Below are 2,263 nucleotides of genomic sequence, written 5' to 3'. Positions count from 1 at the left end.
CAATTACGGGGTAAATAAACCAAGGGCATTGACAATACATCTTAATTTGTGTATATATGCATGTCGGATATGCGCTATTAGGTATAAATTATGATCAATCCTAATTGTACGTCATTATTACCACGCATGCACGCACCTCTTAACTAATAATACCCTACGGTTTTTGAAAATGCTAAGAATAATTTAGCATGCGATCGATGCTTATAACTGTTTGTTTGCATGTGATTCTCTGAGATTCCTTTCTCCTGATCTCCGTCTTTTTGTGCCTGAGCATTCAACAAAAGTGCCAATCAACCATGCATGTGGTCTGATCTACAATTTTTACATTGGAAGAAGGCCGAGGAAGCTTCCCTTTATAGGAAACTTGCATCAATTGATTGGCTCAGGCTCACTGCCACACCATTCTTTGAGAAATTTAGCCAAGAAATATGGGCCTGTTTTCCACATAAAGATGGGTGAGCTTTCCACTGTAATCATCTCATCACCAAAAGCAGCTAAGGAGGTGTTGATGACACATGATCTTAGTTTCGCACAAAGGCCTACCTTTCTTGCTGCTGACATTTTCCCAAATGCTCGTTCAGGTCTTTTTTCCTGTCCCTTTAACGATTACTATAAACAAATAAGAAAAATTTGTACCCAAGAACTCCTAGGCGCTCAGCGTGTCCAATCCTTTTGGTCTGTAAGAGAAGAGGAGGTATCAAATCTTATTGAATCCATTTCCTCGTCCCAGGGACTACCCTTTAATCTCAGCAAGGGTTTATTGTCTTTGGCAAATAATACAATTTCTAGGACAGCCTTTGGATCAGAAAAAAGCAAAAGTCAAGATGAATTCATACAATTGGTCAAGGAGATGATGACGCTTAGTCAAGGCTTCAATGTTCCCGATTTGTTCCCTTCAGTTTAATTTCTCAGTTTCTTCACTGGGATGACGCGTGCCTTGGAGAGATTATTCCGATAGATTGACAAAATTCTACAGGATATGATCGACGATCATAAGAAGGAAATGATGCGCAATGATTTCCCACACAAGGAAGATCTCATTCATGCGTTTCTAAAACTTCAGAAGTCCAGCGAGACCCAAATGGATATCACAACCACGCAAATTAAAGCTGTCAGTTTGGTATGGTTTTCAATCTTAATGGCATGCAAACTAGAATATATAATAAGTTTACGTACGTATACATCATGGTGGTCTATATAACACAATTAATGTTCAATCTTTTTCAGGACCTCTATATTGGAGCGGGTGAGAGTACAGCAATCACCTTAGAATGGGCAATATCTGAGCTGCTAAAACACCCAAGAGTAATGGAGAAGGCACAGGCTGAAGTGCGGCAAGTCCTGAGAGGAAAGTGGAAACTGGAAGAGACTGACATCCAGAAGCTAGATTACGTAAAATCAGTCATCAAAGAGACTTTAAGACTAAATCCCCCTGTGCCCTTGCTCATAAGAGAGTGCAGGGAAAGATGCAAAGTAGGTGAATATGACATACCAGTTAAAATGAAAGCTATAGTGAATGCGTGGGCAATAGGAAGAGACCCAGAATGTTGGATCAATGCCGATAACTTCCAGCCGGAGAGGTTTCTTGGTTCTTCTATTGATTTTAAAGGAACCGACTTTGAATATATTCCATTCGGAGCTGGGAGGAGGATATGTCCTGGCCTACCATTTGGTGCTGCAACTCTTGAGATTGCACTTACGCAACTGCTGTACAACTTCGATTTGGAACTTCCAAATGGGATGAAACCAGAAGAACTTGACATGACCGAGGCTGATGGTGCGACCAGTAGGAGAAGGAATGATTTGTACGTGATTGCCACCCGCCGTACTCCTTTTCTTACTTGAGACGACGTAGCCAAGGCTTCTATAAAAGTTTGACTGAGCAGTTTCAAGTGAATGTTCATTAATTATGTGGTTGGAACATGCATGCATGCTTGTTTAGTGGTATGGTACGTTTTAATTAATTCATGAGTACTGTGGCTTATTTGAATGTTAGTTTCCATTTTAAATGCAAGTCAAGTGATCAAATAAATTAACTGATCATCATTTTCTAACAGATCCCAACATGGCACCATTATATAATTAAGAATTTAGCAATTAATAATTAGGAAGGTAACATAAATGTAGGTCATATACAATTATCTCTTTTGCCCATGATTTTTAGATCAGGCCATTGTTACATGTATACGTACGTGTGTGTAAGGAAAACAAAAAATCAGAACACAGAGAGAATTGAGAGAAAAGTTAATGCATTATTCTCATT

At 39.3% G+C, this 2,263-nt stretch overlaps 1 protein-coding gene across 1 annotated transcript; it reads left to right on the top strand.

The window, feature by feature from the left end:
- Positions 1-451: 451 nt before the first annotated feature.
- LOC109020537 (cytochrome P450 71D8-like) lies at positions 452-1,845 on the top strand. The gene is made up of 3 exons (XM_035691486.1): positions 452-877; positions 977-1,120; positions 1,228-1,845. Exons 1-3 carry the CDS (start codon positions 452-454, stop codon positions 1,843-1,845), a joined length of 1,188 nt encoding a protein of 395 aa, XP_035547379.1.
- Positions 1,846-2,263: the final 418 nt, after the last annotated feature.

Source organism: Juglans regia, chromosome 1 (assembly GCF_001411555.2).
Source record: "Juglans regia cultivar Chandler chromosome 1, Walnut 2.0, whole genome shotgun sequence".
Lineage (NCBI taxonomy): Eukaryota > Viridiplantae > Streptophyta > Magnoliopsida > Fagales > Juglandaceae > Juglans > Juglans regia.
This window is presented reverse-complemented; position numbering and strand designations above follow the sequence as displayed.

What these genes read in the sequence shown, in the direction of transcription:
- LOC109020537 (XM_035691486.1), top strand. Translation starts at nt 452, where the DNA reads ATGGGTGAGCTTTCCACTGTAATCATCTCATCACCAAAAGCAGCTAAG. An exon ending in CGCTTAGTCAAGGCTTCAAT is followed by an intron (nt 878 to 976) that starts GTTCCCGATTTG and finishes AAAATTCTACAG; the next exon opens with GATATGATCGACGATCATAA. An exon ending in AAATTAAAGCTGTCAGTTTG is followed by an intron (nt 1,121 to 1,227) that starts GTATGGTTTTCA and finishes AATCTTTTTCAG; the next exon opens with GACCTCTATATTGGAGCGGG.